The sequence below is a fragment of the Monodelphis domestica genome, chromosome 4 (assembly GCF_027887165.1).
Source record: "Monodelphis domestica isolate mMonDom1 chromosome 4, mMonDom1.pri, whole genome shotgun sequence".
Classification (NCBI taxonomy): Eukaryota; Metazoa; Chordata; class Mammalia; order Didelphimorphia; family Didelphidae; genus Monodelphis; species Monodelphis domestica.
In genome coordinates, this window is record NC_077230.1 from 306,887,340 (window position 1) to 306,906,290 (window position 18,951).

Genomic DNA, 18,951 nt, shown 5'->3' on the forward strand with positions numbered 1-18,951 from the left:
GGGTTCAGCTCCCCTTATGTTCCCCTAAAATGAGAGTCCTCTTATCTGACTGCAGTTATGTAAATAAAGATGAATTTAATAACAAGGTTGGATTGGGAGGTATCAGGGAAGAGGGAGTCTGGATTTCTTTAGATTGGGTTTGAGTCTCTCTCAGCTTTTGAGTTGAGGCCAGGCCTCACAGACTGGTGGCGGGTTTCTTTTATTCCTGTCTATGCTAATCTGTGCTAGTTTTCTTAATTTGAAAGTTTTTAGCAGTAGACAGCAAGATGGAGAAAAGTTCTGATTTTCTGAATTGGTTGGGCCTGTCTCTTCATGCTGAAGCTTCTAAAGACTGGCCTTACAGTTCAAACTGCTCCCTTTAAATCCTTTTGTTGATGACAGGACCACAGGAATCCAGGTAGAGCACATAGTTGGGGAAATCAGGAATAGAGGCACTTCAATCCAGAGACAGGTAGAGAAGCTCCTTCCAGTCAGAGGGCCAGGAAGAGAGTGAGTCAGGAGACCAACTGCCACCCCCAGTTGCCCCTCCTTTCACCAACTGTCATTCTTGTCAATATCTTCTCTAACATTCCAATTGCTGTTGTTCCACCTGATCGGCAGAAAGTCCAAAACCTGCTTCAGTTTTCCTTTCCACACTTGCTCAACCTATTCCTTTCACAAAGTTTATAGGTAGCAGAGCTAAGGCTTGAACTAAGGTCCCCTGGATTCATATACCTATAACTCTCTTACTAAGGCATGCTGCTATTCTCCAGAACCGTCGCTCAATAAATATTAGTTAAGTGAATGAATGAAAAGAGAGATTTTATGACTTTCTTCCATTATGTATATACTGAGTCCTTTATTGATAGCTCTCATGGGTAACCTTTTCAATGTAAGAATAATTTAATGCATCTTGGAGCTTCAGGGTATAGAGAAAGGGGCACTGGACTAGAAATGAGAAGACCTGGATTTTAGCCATTGCTTTGTCATTCACTCAGACCTAGATTTATATCACAGTCATGGACAAATTGGGTAACCTTACTTTTCTGAGTCTCATATGTAAAATTAAATGACTGGATTAAGGAATATCTAGGGTCTTTTCCAACTCTAGTGTTCTATAGTGTTTCCTATAGATTTCATAGAAGAAATCTTTCTACTTTTTATTATTCTCACTTGCTCACCATTATCATTCCTTTTAAGTAGTTTGTCAGAGAAAAGGTGCTAACCATATTTCTGTGATCCAGTTAGTAGTCATTGTTTTTCCCAAAACATGCATGCACTCATGCACACACACACACACACACACACACACACAGACTTTTGTGTTAAAGTTGGAGTAATTACAAATGTATCTACAAGACAAAAAGATAAAAATTCCCCCACCACAAATACCCCTTTCATATACTTAGACACATACACATATATACTAAGTCTTCATCATATAACTTCATCATATAACATTAAAGAGAACTTTATTGCTTAAAACTTTCACTTGGCATCCTATTTCCCAATCCATGCTTAGCAGAGTAGACATAAGTAAATATGAATTTTGTGACTCTATAGCAATAGAGATCCTTCCCTCTTCAGTACATTGCAGTGACTTCACCTGAATATAATGCCTATTCCAGAAGAAGTAGCAAACACTGATTCTGACAGAAAGATACAGCAACTGCAAAGCAGTGGTGATGTGAAAGTCTTGGGAAGGACCAAAGAGACAAACATCCATTTGGAGCCACTGGCTAAGATGGAGCAATATCAAAGCTGAGAGAAAGAAGACTAAAATACAGGTGAAGCCAGACATTTCCCTTAAAATTCCAAAACAGAAAATCTGAAGAAATCCTAGTATAACAAAAGTATCAACTGAATCATAAAAAACAAAAGAAGACATGGGAATGGGATAGAGAATTAACTACTGAAATGAGGGAACAGTCGAGATTAAATAACATGTATCTGTAATGAACTAGTCAACATGGAATTGTGATTTCCTCCAGTTCTGTTCTGCTACATATCAGTAAGATTGGAGGTACATTGTAAGAGTAATCCAAAATTGGAATTTGGCAAGATGAGAGTAGCACTGGAAGAGGAGAGCAAGGGATTTGAGAATAGAGGATGGTATTGAGTTGGACTAGTTCACTTAGAGGTCAAGATTAGGAAAGCAGGAAACTATAGCCAAAATACTTAGGGTAGAAGCATTAAATTTCAAAGTAAAGATTGAACATAGGTTTAGGAGTAATATTAGGTAGAAATTGAATGATATAAGATAAAGGAATGACAAAGTTCTTGATATCAGAAATAGAATAATTGTGAGTGATGGAAAAATGAAGTAGGTCATGGGTTGTTGAGAAGATTGGGGAAAGTCAGTGTATCAGATGGGAACATCAATCTGTAAAATGATATCTCCTAGAAGACAGTCATTGAATCCATTGAGAAAGTTGGAAAAATTTCTTACGAGTCAGTAAATATAACTATAAGATCTGAATGGGTGAGAAATTTGGATAGAATGACTGTATTAGCAAGGGGGACTTTGAAAAGGAAGGAACCAATGTTCAGCTGTTGGGGATTGAATTATACAGGACACTTCCTCCCCCTTTTTCTAAGCTGAGGTGTTATCAATGGAGTCAGTCAGTCTAGATTAAAGGGTAAGTCTGTTTCCCCTCAGCCACCTTCTTAACTGATGGATTTGAAGTTCCTCTCCTAACACATAGACCCTGATTCAAGTTATATTATAAATCAAGATATCTAATTTATTTGGGTATAAAATTTATTGAAATGGTAATGGAAAAGTAATGAAAGGACAGAGGGAAGAGGAAGTCACTAAGATTTATTTCCTATATAGCTTTTGAGGGTTTGATGTTTTTTTCAGGAATGTTTTTTCAGGAATAAGCTCTGGGTTCCCCTAAGGGAAAAAAAGAGCCTTTATCCCAAAGATTTGTTTTCAGTTGAGAATTGAGATCTTCTTTCTTATGTTCAAGCAAAGGATTTAGAGACTTGTATATATTCCCCGCCAAGTAGATTTCCCTCTCAGCTCCAAAGAGGCAAAGATCAGAAGAACTTTGGTTTTTCTCCTCCAACTGCTTTTGAGCCTGAATGGAATTCCATTCTATCCCCCCAGGTCTTGTGAAGTTGCATTTGCTCCTCTTCTGAAGCATTTCTTCCAAATTCATTATTTCTTTGCTTCTGGATCATTCCCTTGTAGACATGACTGGCAAAGGAGGAGATGTTGTTGAGTAATGGTGGTAGGAGTATTTGAAAGTAGGGATAAGTGAGAGGAGAGAGGATTATTTCAACTTCATTTCCAGGACCAGTGAGTCACAAATTATGATTAATTAAATTTATATCCTTCCTAACACATACTGCAGTATTTTGCATGTAAGAAGTACTTAATATACATGTAAGAACAATAAATATGAAAACTAATGAGAAGCTATTTTTGTCACCTGGAAATTGCAATTGGTAGAAATCTTGAACCATGCTAAGTAATTAGAAAAAAATGTGATTGATAATAGTCTATATTGTTCTTAGATTGAAAAACTAAAGTATTAAAAAAACTGATCAATAATATAAGAGACTAGATTTTGGCCCCACTAATAACTCTAAAAGGGCAACTAGGTATCACAGTGGATAGAGTGCCCAGCCTGGAATTAGGAAGACATTTTTCTGAGTTCAAATCTGGACTCAGACACTTACTAGTTGGATGACCCTAGGCAAGTCACTCAATCCTGTTTGCCTCAATTTTCTCATCTGTAAAATGAGCTGAAGAAAGAAATGGCAAACTTCTCTATTATCTTTGCCAAGAAAATCCCAAACATTGTCACAGTCAGATACAACTGAAAATGACTGACCCACAAAGTAACTATATAAATGTATTATAACCTAGCTGAAAAATTCATTAGAAAAAAAGATCAAATGCATACACTGAACAAAAGGTGCTGCAACTCCATCATTTTAGGGATAATTGTACAAAGCTATATCTAATTTATTGCTTAGAAAAGGCAAGGTGTGGTGAGACAGAAGGCAAGTAGTAATTGAAAATAAAATTAATGACATTAAATATTATCACAAATGTATAATAATGGAAAATTTGGTATACAATAGGTAGAAAATATGTATGGCAACATAGGAAACAATTAAATAGATAATTGGATGATGAGACAGATTGGTTGCTATGAATTATACTCAAAGGCATAATAATGCTCCTAAAATTATCACCATTCATTAACCCTCAAATTGTTGATAAAGTTTGATGGAGAAATTAATTTAGTACAATAATGTAAGCAAAAGACTAAGAATATTAAATAGCTACTACAATATCCTAAGACATAACATTATTAGCAAATTATAAACAACGGCCAACAAATCAGATACCTTATCATTCAGTCAAACTAAAAATGTAGTAGGAACATAAATACAGAGTATCAATTCCAAGACGGAAGGTGAGAGTTTAAAAAACAAAAACAAAAACTGTGGACCCTCAGTTTATATTGGATAGATAAAACAATTATAGATTTGCTTATATTTGTAGGAAGGTAGATAAAAGATCTTGAACTACTTTAGACATTATATATTCCAATCTTTTTTATTTAATTTATTTATTTTTAATATTTTATTTTCCCAGTTCCAAACTCCTTTTGTAAATGAGGAAACTGAGGCCCAAGGAAAGAAAGTGACTTACTCAAGGTCACATGATTCAAATACCACTTCAAGTCAGGAATATTTTCACCTTATCATCCACACAATACCCTCAACCCCCACAACCAGTCTTCTCTGATTTTAGGAATTGTGACTCCTGAGATAATTTTCAACACATGAAGGTGTCAATAACTTTCTTATCATAATGTGAAATTCCTCCAAATCTCTCAAGATAAAACTCCTTTAATTTACTCTGGAAAAAAAAAAAAGCAAACTCAATTCTCTCCACTATCTCAAACCTCTGCTTTTCCCCATCTTGGCAGTACAAATCATTAGAGGTTGGCATGAGAGGCTGGTAAATGCCATGTCAAATTGTTCATTCAGTCTGTATTTTAATGCTGCCACCAATTTACTTATTCAATTCCATTTAATAGTCTTATACAGTCTTCTCTGGGGAACCCAGCTGTCATTGCAAGAATCATTGATGTAATGTCACAAGGTCTTCTTGGAAACTTATGGTGATGAATCATTTTTCTTAGGGTAATCTTCAATCATCTCTGACCCACTTGGTGACATTATTTCCCTTTATTTTATTCATATATAGTCTATGAAGAATACATATATTCTACAAATCAAGCCACTAATATCCTCTCCATACCAGCAAAGCTATAAATCATAACTGTCTCAAGGGCAGACATTTGATTATTACATGTATGATTGTCAGAGACTCCAAATTTGGGAGGAACCTCTGAAGCCATCTGTACTAACATGAAACTTGCATAGGAGTCTTCTTTATTTTGATCTTGATTAGCAGTCATCTAATCTTTGCTACAAAATCTGTGAGAGTCTGGAAAAAAAAAATCTTTTCTGGGGAGTGGGATAGGGACCTAGTCTTTTTTGTGGTCTACTAGTTCTTTTTCAGTCTCATCCCTTCCTCCTTCCAGTACCTTCTCCCTTCCTGGAAAGTCCTTGTAATTTTAAACACCAGAAATTTCCATCTTCTATGTCACCATGCTAATTAAAACTCCCAGTCTGTGGCACCAGAGGAGAGAGACCAAACAAGTGTGCCCTGCTCTAGTTGTATATTTGTCTTATTAGTAACTGTGATTGAATTCTACCTATGAGCACTGGCTGCTTCTTGTCCCTTCTTCCCATACCCTACTTCCTTGTGCCTTTATTTATCTCCATTTAAACAGTATGGCTTTTTGCCACTCCCTACCTGCCCTCAGAATAGACCTCTAAAGTGGGCATCTATGTAAAACTAACTTCCTTAACTCTCTTAGCCTTACCTAAAGGGTGTCAAATAAAGGACCTATTGTTTTGCATTAATGGCCTAATTCTGTAATAATATTTTTAACTTCCTAGAAATGAACCAGCTTAATAGAGATCAGTTTTTGACTCATGATTGCAGTTGACATTAATAAAAACTTTTTGAGTATGTACCTTTAATATATGTATATATATATATATTTATTAATTATATGCATATATGACTATATTCTACATAAAATAAAATAAATACAAAAAAGCATTTTAAGAAAGATGAGATAAAGGTGAAATAAATGATATACTATCCTTGGAGCAGGAAGACCTGGGTTCAAGTTCTGATTATGATACATGAAGTTAGTGCTATTTTCCCATAACTGTCTTAAACTTAATTTCCCCCAAACTAAATCCTTTCCCTTTCCTGTCCTCTCCCCACTACAAACCCTTCCTTCTGGTCCTGTTTCTCTTTTACTGTTGAGGGTAACACCATCTTCCTAGTCACTCAAACTTGCAATTTTTCATGTCACTCCATCTACTTCATGATTCCATAAACTCTAATGGCTCCTCATTATCTTCAGGATCAAACATAAATTCTTCTCTTTGACTTCATGGCCCTTCTTACTGGTCTATTACTTTTTCTGTCTTAAACCATACTCTGTGTACTTTGTAATCTAGTGGCTTTGGCCTCCTTCTTGTACCTTAAACAAGACAAGACACAACTCTCATGACTCAGAGCATTGTCATGGCTGGCTTTGATGTTCTCCCTCTTAATTTTCACCTCTTGGCTTCTTTCAAGTCTTAGTTAAAATCCTACCTCCTACGAGAAGCCTTTCCCAATCCCTTTTAATGCTAGTCCCTTCTCTGATGATGATCTCTAATTTATTTTGTATATATCTTGTTGGTACATAGCTGTTTTCATGTAGTCTCCTCCCTTAGATTGTGAGTTCCATGAGTGCAGAAATTGCCTCCCCCCACCCCTTTCTTTGTATCTGTTGTCCACAGTCTTCAGAGCATAATTAAGTGGTTAATAATATGATTTTTGACGTTTTGTATGAACCTGGGACAGTTTCACGAGTTGTAAGATGAGGATACTATCATCTACCTTTCAGAGTTATTATGCTGTTAAAATGATGCAATATTAGTAAAGAATTATTTATTAAAAATTATCTATGTTATAGTTTGGAATCATAGTTTGTTTCCTTAAATATGTATGTATACATATGTATATGTGTGTGGAGGGAGGGTAGACTATCAAGATCACATATGGAACTAAGGATAACAGATGTAGTTATAAGACATTATAGAGGGTAAAGCTATTAATAGACTTGCTTTCAATTTTTAAGGGAAAAAATACATGACATAGTGAGTTAATGATTTAAATAATGTTTAGGGGCTAGAGAAAAGCCATGTATATGTCATTTATGTGACTGTCATTTGAGAAGACAATTACATACTGAGTCTCATTAATTCATATATAAATATATTGTTAGTATTCAATACATTTAGGTGATAGATGCAGGGATATATGTTTTACTCATACCTGGAGTACTAACACTATTCAATGGAGTAATATTTTTAAGAGCCCTAAATTTGTAAAGTTATAAATAACTAAACTACAGAGACAGTAAGAAGCTAACTATATGAATAGTAGCTTGGTAAATAAGGAATGTTAATTAGACCATAGTAGAAAAAGTTGAATAGTTTTCTTTTAATAAATCTGTCACTAAGCATAAACCACAGAAAACTATTTGTTTTTGAAAATTAGAACCCTGATTTCACATGGGCTGTCTATAAGTGAGTCTAATACAGTCAAGTTGTCAGAATTTCTCTGACATGTCATTTGGGCCCCAGAAAACTAGTGAATTTGGTTTATTGTGCAGGACTTGGACCAGTCTTCAAGTCATTTTCCTTTACAGAAGAATTAATTTATTGTTGCTTTGCCCAGTAAAGAAAGACCAAGAAAAAGTAATCCCAGATCCCAATTATGCCTTTGGCCCTACCTAGGCCTACTCTACTTGGATCTCTGTGGACAGGTAGGAATATCTTTTATTCTATTTTTGGGAAGCAAGCAAAAATAAATGAAGAAGCCTGGTTGGGTGCATGTTCTCATCAGTTGACTGTACACTGCCATGTTTGTAACTTTTGTTTTTTAAAAAAAACAATAATAACAACAAATCAATTGTCAATTCAATCCAATCTACATTCCCAAATTTCATATAAAATATTATGAATGACTTTGAAGGATCTTTATATAACTTTAATCTATTTTCTTATGATGGGGTTTGTACTGGATCACCTCTGAAGAAGACCCTTCCAGGTTGTTATCCTAACTATAACTTAACCTTTTATTTCAGCAGTTCAAAGATTTAGAGTTGGAAGGGATCTTTGAGGTTATGTGGTCCAATCCTCTTATTTCAAAGATGAAGAAACCAGAAAAGTTGCAATGTCACTCCCAAAGATATCAAATGTCAGAACCTAGTCCAAAGACTCTCTGCCCTAGCCTCCCACCCCCATTCACTCTGCTCAAAGAACCTGCCCCTAGGTGGAAGTACAAAGGAGGCAGAGTTTACAATCTGGATGCTGCTTAAATACATATCCCATACACATCTTCCATGCTCAAAGGCCAGTTCTAAAGAAAGGGTTTTAGGATGAGGTTAAGGGAAAAGTGGTGTCAACCTGGAAAAACACTGAAAGAACCATGAAAGCAGTTACAAAGAGCAAGTCTTTAATCAGGACAAAGGAGACAGTTTTTATGGTCATCACACAGAATCATAAACCTACACCATACAGAGCCTTAGCTCTGGGGCTCTGGGAACAATGTCTCTGGGGAAATACACCATGAATGGGAATGTCCAATAAATTGAAGAACTTGAGGTCCGGTATACTCTGGGGAATAAAATGAAAGGAAGGATAATGGATTGGTTTACTGGGAGACTAGGGAAGGAGGATTCCAGCCATGGGCTGGAATACCAGGGAGAGGCCTAGATACATGGCCAGAGACTTCTAAGGCAAAAGAGAATTTAAGATTTGATTAGGTCTATCACTCTATTCAGGATGCTCAATGGGTGCTTTAGGGTTTATTGTTCAGCCTGGGGAAAGGGTCTCTATCAGAGAGTTCCTAGAAGGCAAGTTCCCTAGGGTCAAAGGTAAATTTTGGGGTACCATAAAATAAGGTTATCAGTGGGAAGAAGCCTCCTGGGATAACAGACAAATTAAACTATCCATTGGGAGTTCTAACCACTTGATTTGGGTCAGCAAGGCGTTCTCCTCAGGAAAAGAAATAGAAAGATCCCAGTTTGGCTAGGGGAGTAGGGGGAGGAGAGATTAGGGCTGGAGCCGCAGGGTGCAACTGCTTCTGATTGGATGCCCTCCCTCTCTTCATTAGTTGCAAGCAAGCAGCTTGGGGGGCGGGGGGGAAGGAGGGCGTAGCCGCTATGGTGACTCCACCTTGCGGGTTTGTCGCGAGAACACCCAAACGAGCCCTGTGTTTAGGGCTTCGCATTGGTTGGGATGTTCATTACTCCTCATATCAGTCACCTTGCACCTCAGCTCCTTCATCCAATCACCTTTCTCTGGGCGGAGCCGGCAGTGACGCAGCCGGCTTGGAGCTCGCGGGAAAAGAGCGCGGGCGCGGGGCTTTCAATCTCTCTGAGGAGGTGAAAGTGGGCCAGCATGAGCCTCTGGGTGGACAAGTATCGGCCCACTTCCTTGGGGAGGCTGGATTATCACAAAGAGCAGGCGGCCCAGCTGCGTAATCTGGTGAGCGTTTTGCCGGCCGTGTGAGGGCCGGCGAGGAAGAGCTTGAGCTTGGGGGAGGGAGTACTTGACCCCTTCCTCATTTCTCCCCATTGTCTGGGAGATGTGCTTGCTGGCGGGGTATGGGGAGCGGGAAAGGGATGAGAAAGGTGGTGGTCCTCAAGGAATCCCTTCTTCCTGCTCGCAAGACAGGGGCCTGAGCCTTAAGGGACCGAATTGTGACAGTCGATAAAACTTCCCTCCTCCTCACCTCGCTCCACTTCAGGTGACCGAACCTGCTAAACCCACTTCCTCCTTTCCACTTCAATTTACCTGTCAGATTGATCAGTGAGTCAACAAACATTATTAGGCCCTTATTATGTATTGAGTTGCACTGAAGATAGAAAGAAAAAAAACAAAGGTAATAAAAAAATAACAAAAATAGTTTCTTCTCTCAAAGGAGATTAATATACATACACAGATACAAACTGTGGAATAAGTGGAAGATAGCCATACACATACGATTTTTCTTGCTCTGCCTATTTTCTTTAACTTAACTGGAGTAACACTTTCTTTGATTTTTTTGTTTCTTGTTTTTTTCCCCAGACTAATCTCTCCGACTTAAACCTAGGACTTCATTTTCACCCACAGACATGCTGCTTTTATAATGGGAAAGCTGAGGGACAAGAGTTGGGTGCTTTTCCCCAAGTAATTTAGCAAAAGAATTCAGGGTGTCTGTTTCTAGGAAATTCTGTGATAAAAATGAAGCACTGAGTATGTACATTGATTGGTAGAATCATGTAAAATGGGAGAGGGAGTTGGGATGGGGTTGACTGAGGATACATATACTCATATATAATAAAAGGTAGAATGTGATAAATACCATAAGAAAAATAGCAGAAAAGTGTTATGATTTTCCAGAGGGGGAAGAGTTCTGATTGCAGAAGATCAGTGAATTAGTTAAGCACCTATCGGTGCTATTATTATCTCCATTTTACAAAGGAAGAAACTAAGGCAGAAATGGGTTGTCACATAAATATTAAGTGTCTTGAGACAGTATTTGAATTTCAAACTCAGGTCTTTCTGACTAGGCCCATGGCTCTATTCACTCTACCACCTTGCCTCCTTGGAAGCCCGGAATTTCTGGCTATGTGAACTTGGGTTAGTCACTTTAACTCTTCTGTACTTTAGGCAACTATAAGAATATCAGTTAGAGATAAGGTACTAAACTGCATTTATAGGGTTTCCTCATTAGAGAATTCGAGTTCCAGACCTTATCCCTAATCTACAGGTGAGGAAACTAAGGCCTTGAATGATTAAATGACTTCCCCTTAATCACTATGAGCAAAATCTGAGGTGAAATTCATACTGCATTTTTCACATTCCCAAGTCCAGTGTACCTTTTACTGTTTCCATACTTTTTTTCAGAAGTAGGATAGCATGAAGCTGTATAGCTTATAGGAGAGTATTTAGAGAGAAAGATGAAAACTAGATTGTGGCATCTCCTGGAATGCCTTGGATACCAGAGTGGTAAGTTTGAACTTGACTCTGTTGGCAATCACTGGAGGATTTAAAGCAGGGAAATGACAGCTTATTTTAGGAAGGTTACTTTGTCAACAATATGTAAAAATATTTAGGCAGGAGGAAGAGGGAGAGAAATGACTCTTGGTCTAGAGCCAGTTGCATTTTATTTGTATTTCGTATCCTCAGAATTTCAATTTTGAAAGATACTAAACTGTCTACAGCTGATAGCCCTATTTTAGGATATGATGTCCCATCTTATCTCTGAACTATTTGAAATCACTCCTCTACATCAACTGCTTTGTAAGTCAGACTATTTCCAAAATTGCTGGTCTTATCTGTCACAAACTCTAAGATGGTTTGGCTGCTGCTTTCTAAGGTATCTAATGTTCCTTATTTGTCTGAACTAAGTCCAGAAGAAAAATGTCAGTGTTTCCTCTGTTGTTTCTAAAAAAATAAAATTATCCACACAACTAAATTAAAAATTTTTCAGCTCTGTTTTAAGTAGAAATCAACTGCCAGAAAATATATGAATAGATGATATCTCCCATCTCAGGTTTACATCTTACCTCAGTTGTCAGCATTGCAATCTATGTTGTGAATTCATCAATTTATTTCAGATGTCCTGGCAACATAAGTTTACCATTATATCAATTTTTGATCTGCACCCAAATGGTCACTACTATACTTTTGCCCCACATCAGGTCCAAGAATTGCTATTTAGGTGGACACCTTTTTGATCTATGGACCTTAAATTTCATAGCTTCTTAATTTTTGAATTGCTGCCATGCCTCTTCTTACCTAATCTGTTCTTGATTATAGTATATTATTCTGTTGTCTTAATCAGGAGTTACATAACATCAGGAGTCCAAATCTGTGAATCTAATTAAGGTTTCTTATCTTGGGCTCTGTGAACTTTTGGGGGGTAATATTTTGATAAATATTTTAATATAAATTGATTTACTTTATAATTCTATATATTTTATTTTATCCATTGAAAAACATTATTTTTATATTGTAACCGATTTCCAGAAGGATTCATGACACAAAAAAGATTAAGAACTCCTAATTTAAGACTACTTTTATAAAGATGGCTACATCTTTATTTTTTAAAATGCTACTGTTTGTAACATTTTCAGAGCTTCTCTTTTATAGTTTACTTCAGAGCCAGTTTGTGGGCAACACAAGAAATCCATCTTGTTATTTTATAGTTACGTTGGTTTTTTTATAGATATCTTGGTTTTGATCCAAAATTGTAATATTCAGAGGTGCATTTAGTTATTTTATCCACTTGTCTTGGTTCTGATTAATTTTGACTGTTTTTCAAAATTTATATAGCTTAGAAGCTGATGGTAAGTACAGTATGGTTGACCATTGTGACAATTTTGGCCTTGAGCTGTTAAAAGTTCTGGAAATATGTTGGGTCTGTTTCCTGTGTCCTGTTTGATTCTTCTTATTGGATAGTAAAAGTCCCTTTAGAGGTTTATCAGAGAGGATTTGTCATGAATACCTGGAAGCCAGAATAGAGAAGTATATGGAAGGGATTGACATGGAGGTCTTAAACCATAAAGGCCTTATGCATATTTTCCCTTGCCCTGGAATCATTATGATAGTAAGGAACATTTATTACCATCTTCCTTAGTATGAATCATTTGTATGATATGGAAGCCAAAAGTAATGACATCTAAGCTGCATTAAGGGAGGGGATTGTAACATGCCATCCTCAACACTGCCTTTTGTAGCATATGGATGTGATATGCTTGCAATGTACCATATTACCAATGGCTGTGTTAACATTTTTAAAAAGTTCTTCACAAAATCTACGAAAGGAAGAACACTTGAAATGGAAATATTGCCAGAGTCATAAAGAAGAGAGACTTTTTATTAGAATTAGATTTAAAAAAATTGATGTAATTGAATAGCATGACCATGGGCATAGTAACTCTAAAATAGGACAAGATGTTAGAATATCTGAATCTTATATGTACAGAATATCATAAAACATGAAGTAAAAAAAGACAAAGATGCATCAGCTTTTTGTGGTTTGCAAACAACTACAAAGAATAGTTGTATTACATGTATAGAAGTGTTTTTTAGCTGTTTGGATAGAAGATTATAGTAAAAAATACATTCTTCCTAGAGCAGCCATTCAGATAAGGTTCAAGTTTATTTAAGGAAATGAAAGAAAATGGAAACACAGCAATTAAATATGTTTTTGTTTTAAAGAAGATGTTCAAAAGTTGATAAACTGATAAAAAAAATATTTTGATTTTGATGAGACAGAGTTGTTTTGGAAAAGGATGCCTTCCAAAATTTATGTTTGTTAGAAAAAAGAAAAAAAAACTCAACCTGGATTTAGTGTTTTAACACTTATTAGGAGGTAATGAAGAAGAGGATTTAAAATTAAAACCAAAGCTTGTTTATTGGACTTGAAATTCATTTATTGAGGCTATAACTGCTGATCACTTCCAGGTTTTGGTGGTCAAATAAGAACAAGTTCTTTTCAGAGTCTGGTTTCCAAGTTATTTTAGCTCAATTGTTGAAAAATATTATAAAGGCAACAATATTATATTTAAGATATTTCTAATTTTAGATAAGGTCCCAGGTCATTCAACTACGTGGTTCTTTGTATAGAAATGTAAGCATGCAGATTTGAGGAGATGTGGATAAAGCTCTGTACCTAAAGTGTACATATGAAGATTTAATTCTTTAAGAGGGAGCAGTTTAGTCAATGTTGCTAAAATATTATAACTGGCAATACTGATATTTTTGTTATATTGTTGGAGTATATTTATCTTTCAGTTATAATCAGTACTTTTTTGGTTTTGAAAATTTTGCTTCATGTAACTACTCTATTTGTAATAAATTAATCAAAGATATACTTTTTGTAGCATACCAGCTATATTAGAATCTTGAAAGTATGATTGGTGTATTGATATTGTATCTTATGCATTCATTTACCAGACTAGTGGTCATGTTACTTATTGATTACTGTATTGCCATATCTTCAGTCCAAAGGACAAAAGAATTCCTGAGCAGGACATTATTTGCCACAGGTTCTTAGCTTACACATTGTTAGACCACATTCCTTACCAAGTCACAAGCTTGATTAGCCTCCTCCTCTTTGATTATGTGATTGTCAATTCAACACCTATGCTATGTCGAATGTTCATTCACCTTCCACTCCACATTCCTAAACTCTCCAAAAAAAGTTTGAGGGCATGGCGCCATAATGTAACCTCCTGTAGTTACATCTTACAATTCTACTGGGTGGACACCTGAGAAGGAGATTGGAAACAGTGAAAATGGATAGAGGAGAGAAAGAGACAAAGGAATAAAGACTCAGAGACAAGGAGTTAAAAAATATGGGCTACATGTTGCAGTGCCCCTCTGATGGAATTGAAGGAGGGCTCTACACATGCCCTCAAACTTTTATTGGAGAGTTTAGGAATGTGGAGTGGGAGGTAACTAATGAAAATGTGACATGGCATAGGCTTTAACACTGGCTCAATTGACAATCACATAATCAAAGAAGAGGAGGTTAATCAAACATGTGACTTGGTAAGGAGTGTGGTCTAATGCTAGTTAGTACCCCATGGCAAACAATGTCCCGCTCAGGAACTCTTGTAACCTTTGGACTGAAGATTTAGAAATAGAATGACCAATAAGTAACAGGACCATGCATCTTGTATATGAGCACTTAAGAAACAATATCAACACACCAATCATACTTTCAAGATACTAATATAGTTGGTATGCTATATTTTTCTTATCCTTTGTTATGTTAGTCAACAGATATTTATGTAAAAAATTCATTTCATATTTCTACTGGTCTGAAACCAAAATATGGTACCATATTTTACATCTAACTCTAATGTGGAATAGTATGAATTTAAATAATGTGAACACTTCATGGGTTTCATTGTTTTCACTGCACTAATTTGCTAGAACTTAAACATTAAAATGATACAAATCTCAGGTCAGTGTATTTTGCTTAATATTTTCAGAGCTGACAGGGGTGTTGATTAAGTGTTACTATAGAAAATTTCTTAAGTGTGGCTTTTGTTACTTAAGTTCAATAATGGTTACAGAGGCAATTTGTAGTTACCTTGTTCATATTTTTAAGCCTTTATGTCATTGCCTCTGGCAGGTAACATTGTAGTGAGAAAAGCATTAGTTATAGAATAGGAAAAGCCCTTTCTATCATTGCTCAAATGAGATCATATATTTAGAGTGATTTGTGTACCTTAAAATGCTATATGACTGTTATCTGTAAAATTAGAAAGGTTGAAATAAATTATCATGTTAGATTAGGAAAAAACACTGGAAATATTTAATCTTTCCTCATTTTACAGAATGAATAACCTGAGTACTAAAAAGGTTAAGTGATCTGTTCAAAGTTACACAAATAGTTAACTGTAGAAATGGACGTAACTAGGTCCCGGTCTTTTGTATTTCAATTTACTATTCTTTTCATTAAATCATATCTCTCAAAATGAATTAACTACCTCCAAGATTACCTACCAACACTAATTTTATAAATTCTTTGTATGTAGAAAGCCTTTGAACACATTTCTTCTCTGAGGTCACACATTCACTGTGTGTGATCAACTCATTATCTTCTGCAAACACAATGATCAGATGGAAATAACTATCCATAGGAAACACTCTTTGACTTGGATCTTTTGCTAGATTTCTTCAAGAGAATATAACTATTTCAGTTATATGCCTTGCTTGGCATTTGTGACAAGAGGATGATTGCATGAGAATTATTAGTGTTATATCTTTCAAGGAATCTATTTTTTTAAAATGTAGAATATTTTTCCATAACTACATGATTCATGCTCGCTCCTCCCCAGCTAACAAGCAATTCCAATGGGTTATACATGTATCATTGTTCAAAACCTATTTTCATGTTATTCATATTTACAGTACAGTGATCTTTTAATGCCCAAACTGTAATCATATCCCCATCAAACCATGTGATCGATCATATGTTTTTCTTCTACCTTTCTGCTCCCACAGTTCTTTCTCTGGATGTGGATAACATTCTTTCTCATAAGTCCCTCAGAATTGCCCTGGATCATTGCATTGCTGCTAGAAGAGAAGTCCATTACGTTAGATTATGCCATAGTATATCAGTCTCTGGGTACAATGTTCTCCTGGTTCTGCTACTTTCTCTTTGCATCAATTCCTGGAGGAATTGATTTCCAGTTCACATAGAAATTCTTCAGTTTATCATTCCTTTCAGCACAATAGTATTTCATCACCATCAGATACAACAATTTGTTCAGCCATTCCCCAATTCATGGATAACCTCTCATTTTCCAATTTTTTTGATACTACAAAGAATATGACTGAATATTTTTGTACACATATTTTCCCCTATTATCTCTTTCGGGTATAAACCCAACAGTGGCATGGCTGGATCAAAGGGCAGGCAGTCTTTTATTTATTTGTTTATTTTATTATTTTTTTCATTGTAAATTATTTATTTAGTCAATTTAAGCACATGAAGAAGTGTTCTAAATCTCTTATAATCAGAGAGATGCAAATCAAAACAACTCTGAGGTATTACCTCACACCTAGCAGATTGGCTAACATGATAGCAAAGGAAAGTAATGAATGCTGGAGGGGATGTGGCAAAGTAGGGACATTAAATCATTGCTGGTGGAGTTGTGAACTGATCCAACCATTTTGGAGGGCAATTTGGAACTATGCCCAAAGGGCAACAAAAGAATATCTACCCTTTGATCCAGCCATAGCACTGCTGAGTCTGTACCCCAAAGAGATAATGGACAAAAAGACTTGTACAAAAATATTCATAGCTGTGCTCTTTGTGGTGGCCAAAAACTGGAAAACGAGGGGATGCCCTTCAATTGGGGAATGGCTGAACAAATTGTGGTATATGTTGGTGATGGAATACTATTGTGTTAAAAGGAATAATAAAGTGGAGGAATTCCATGGAGACTGGAACGACCTCCAGGAAGTGATGCAGAGCGAGAGGAGCAGAACCAGGAGAACATTGTACACAGAAACTAATACACTGTGGTATAATCGGAGGGGGTGGGGGGAGGAAAAGAAAATGATCTTTGTCTTTAATGAATAATACTTGGAAATGATCAAATAAAATATTATAAAATTTAAAAAAATTATTTATTTAGTCAATTTAGAACATTATTCCTTGGTTACAAGAATCATATTCTTTCTCTCCCTTCCCTTTCCCCACCCTTCCCATAGCTGGTCTGCAATTCCACTGGGTATTACATGTATCCTTGATCAGAACCTATTTCCATGTTGTTGATGTTTACATTAGGATGTTCATTTAGAGTCTTCATCCCCAATCATATTCCCTCCACACATGTAATCAGGCAATTGTTTTTCTTCTGTGTTTCTACTCCTACAGTTTTTCCTCTGAATGTAGATAGTGTTCTTTCTCATTGATCCCTCCAAGTTGCTCAGGATCTCTGCATTGCCACTAATGGAGAAGTCCATTACATTCGATTGTACCACAGTGTATCAGTCTCTGTGTACAATGTTCTCCTGGTTCTGCTCCTTTCACTCTGCATCAATTCCTGGAGGTCATTCCAGTTCCCATGGAATTCTTCCAGTTCATTATTTCTTTGAGCACAGTAGTATTCCATCACCTACATATACCACAATTGGTTCAGCCATTTCCCAATTGAAGAGTATCGCCTCATTTTCCAATTTTTTTGCCACCACAAAGAGTGCAGCTATGAATATTCTTGTATAAGTCTTTTTCCTTATTATCTCTCTGGGGTACAAACCCAGCAGTGCTATGACTGGATCAAAAGGCAGACAGTCTTTTAGTGCCCTTTGGGTACAGTTCCAAATTGCCCTCCAGAATGGTTGGATTAATTCACAACTCCACCAGCAATGCATTAATGTCCCCACTTTGCCACATCCCTTCCAGCATTCGTTACTTTCCATTGCTGTGCCATGTTAGCCAATCTGCTAGGTGTGAGGTGATACCTCAGAGTTGTTTTGACTTGCATCTCTGATTATAAGAGATTTAGAACACTTTTTCATGTGCTTATTAATAGTTTTGATTTCTTTAACTGAAAATTGCCTATTCATGTCCCTTGTCTATTTATCAATTGGAGAACGGCTTGATTTTTTGTACAGTTGATTTAGCTCTTTATAAATTTGAGTAATTAGACCTTTGTCAGAGGTTTTTGTTATGAACATTGATTCCAATTTGTTGCTTCCCTGCTAATCTTGGTTGTATGGGTTTTGTTTGCACAAAACCTTTTAAATTTGATGTAATCAAATTATTTATTTTACATTTTGTGATTTTTCTTTCTAGCCCTTGCTTGGTTTTAAAATCTTTCCTTTCCCAAAGATCTGACATGTATACTATTCTGTGTCCACATAATTTACTTATAGTTTCCTTCTTTATATTCAAGTCATTCACCCATTCTGAGTTTATCTTGGTATAGAGTGTGAGATGTTGATCCAAACCTAATCTCTCCCACACTGTCTTCCAATTTTCCCTGCAGTTTTTATGAAATAGTGGATTTCGGTCCTAAAAGCTGGGATCTTTGGGCTTATCATAGACTTCCTTGCTGAGGTCACTTACCCACTGATTCTCCTTTCTGTCTCTTAGCCAGTACCAAATTGTTTTGATGACCACTGCTTTATAGTATAGTTTGAGATCTGGGACTGCAATTTTTTACACTACCAATAAGCAATTAATGTTTTTCCAGTTATTTAGATCTAGTTTTAATTGTGTAAAGAGTGTTTTGTAGTTGTGTTCATATAATTCCTGTATTTGTCTTGGCAAATAGATTCTTAATCTTT

At 36.2% G+C, this 18,951-nt stretch overlaps 1 protein-coding gene across 1 annotated transcript in view; it reads left to right on the forward strand.

Moving 5' to 3' along the window:
• Positions 1-9,353: 9,353 nt before the first annotated feature.
• RFC3 (replication factor C subunit 3) overlaps positions 9,354-18,951 on the forward strand; it is a 37,734-nt gene continuing 28,136 nt past the window's right edge. The window contains exon 1 of the mRNA XM_001367705.5: positions 9,354-9,633. Coding sequence (XP_001367742.1) covers positions 9,547-9,633 — 87 coding nt within the window. The 5' untranslated portion in view covers positions 9,354-9,546. The remainder of the gene's footprint in view (positions 9,634-18,951) is intronic.